The sequence below is a fragment of the Nerophis lumbriciformis genome, linkage group LG08 (assembly GCF_033978685.3).
Source record: "Nerophis lumbriciformis linkage group LG08, RoL_Nlum_v2.1, whole genome shotgun sequence".
In the NCBI taxonomy this organism is placed as follows: Eukaryota; Metazoa; Chordata; class Actinopteri; order Syngnathiformes; family Syngnathidae; genus Nerophis; species Nerophis lumbriciformis.
The window spans coordinates 56,490,545-56,492,500 of NC_084555.2; the positions used below are offsets into that span (position 1 = coordinate 56,490,545).

Below are 1,956 nucleotides of genomic sequence, written 5' to 3' on the forward strand. Positions count from 1 at the left end.
CACACACACACATACATATACACACACACACACACATATATATATATATATTTATATATATGTGCGTGTATATATACATGTATACACATACATACATATATATATACACACACACACATATATATACACACATACTGTATATATATATATATACATATACACATATATATACACACATATATATATATACATTTATGTATACACACATATATATACACACACATATATACATATATATATATATATATATATATATATATATATATATATATATAATAAAAATACATTTAAAAAAGTTTTTTTTTTTTACTTGGGACGGATTTTGGACGTTGGCGGGCCGTATCTGGCCCGCGGGCCATAGTTTGGGGAGCCCTCTTCTAGCATATTTATTGGGTTAGAATTGAACACAAGTCCCTCAAATATACTTTCATCACTTATTATGTGAGAGAAGTTAAATAATCCAAACCTGCTGGCTGGAATATTTGTCAATTCTGCCAACTTCACCTTGGGAGCTTTCACCAAAAACTGCTAAAATAGACTTTTTCGGTTTGATGGCGTTCAGACGGGACGGAAGGCAGCGAAGGCACCAGAGTGTGCTGAAGACAGTGAAAGAGTTCCAACGGGGATGAGGACCACGTACAGTGTCACCATCTTAGTGTTACCATGGTCCCTTCTCGCCTCCTTGGCCCCCAACAAGTCCAGTAGAGTCCCTGGTGTCGTCCTACGTCCAGATCTCCGTGGGCACCATGGACTCCTTGGTGCCCACGGAGGGCATGAGGTTTTCCTCGGACAGGAAGTCCAGGGGAAACTGCACCAAAAAGCCTCGGATTTTCCGCAGCTCCTCCTGGGCCCGGGCCAGGTCCGTCTGGGCCAGACCGGGCTTGGACTGGTACTCTTCCAGCTCCGACATGTTGCGCACCAGCGAGGACGGGAGGCAGCGGAACACCTGTGGGACCACCAGGACACAATGTTTGGTGACGGAGCCTTAGGTCCTTGCAGAGATGGAGACAACCACCACGTACTACACCAGAGTTGTCCAAACTACTACTTTAAAGAAAGTTGCTGTTTCCAACTAAGGAAAAAGATAAGAACATTCATGGGAGCCGCTCTGTTCTACTCATAAAGCCCTTCAAAAACATCCAAACACCTCCATTAAACTTTTATATACATGCTGTAAGTCTATATGTAAGGTATGTAGTCTAAATTGGCTGTCAAAGTGTACCGACATACATCCTCATCCCTCTACTATCCAGGCATGATTTATGATGGACAATAAACTTCCACCAGCAAGGATGCAGTCAATATAGTCAACATGGGCATAAATAGGAACACTTCATAAAAGCACTGTCAGTAACTACAGTTTGTCGCTACATCTGGAAGTGCAACTTAAAACTCTACTATGCAAAGCCAAAGCCAGTTATCAACAACACCCAGAAACGCTTGGCTGGGCCTGAGCTCATCTAAGATGGACTGATGCAAAGTGGAAAAGTGTTCTGTGGTCTGACGAGTCCACATTTCAAATTGTTTTTGTAAACTGTGGACCAAAGAGGAAAAGAAGTGTTGTAGGGTGAAAGTGTCAAAGTCAGCATGTGTGATGTAATGGGGGTGTATTAGTGGCCAAGGCATGTTCTAGGGTGAAGGTGTCAAAGTCAGCATGTGTGATGGTATGGGGGTGTATTAGTGGCCAAGGCATGTTCTAGGGTGAAGGTGTCAAAGTCAGCATGTGTGATGGTATGGGGGTGTATTAGTGGCCAAGACATGTTCTAGGGTGAAGGTGTCAAAGTCAGCATGTGTGATGTAATGGGGGTGTATTAGTGGCCAAGACATGTTCTAGGGTGAAAGTGTCAAAGTCAGCATCTTTAATTCAATGCTTTTTAATGACATTTAAGGACTTCATTTTTGCAAAATCCATCAAATGACTTTCAGTGCTTTTTGAGGCCCCGCAGAAATCCTGTG

The 1,956-nt window shown here is 42.3% G+C and overlaps 1 protein-coding gene across 2 annotated transcripts in view; it reads right to left on the reverse strand.

Moving 5' to 3' along the window:
- Nucleotides 1-283: 283 nt before the first annotated feature.
- Nucleotides 284-1,956, reverse strand: part of pld1a (phospholipase D1a) — a 95,340-nt gene continuing 93,667 nt past the window's right edge. For both annotated transcript variants that reach the window (XM_061969223.1, XM_061969222.2), the window contains exon 26: nucleotides 284-946. In XM_061969223.1, the coding sequence (XP_061825207.1) occupies nucleotides 722-946 (225 nt within the window). In that variant the 3' untranslated portion in view covers nucleotides 284-721. The remainder of the gene's footprint in view (nucleotides 947-1,956) is intronic.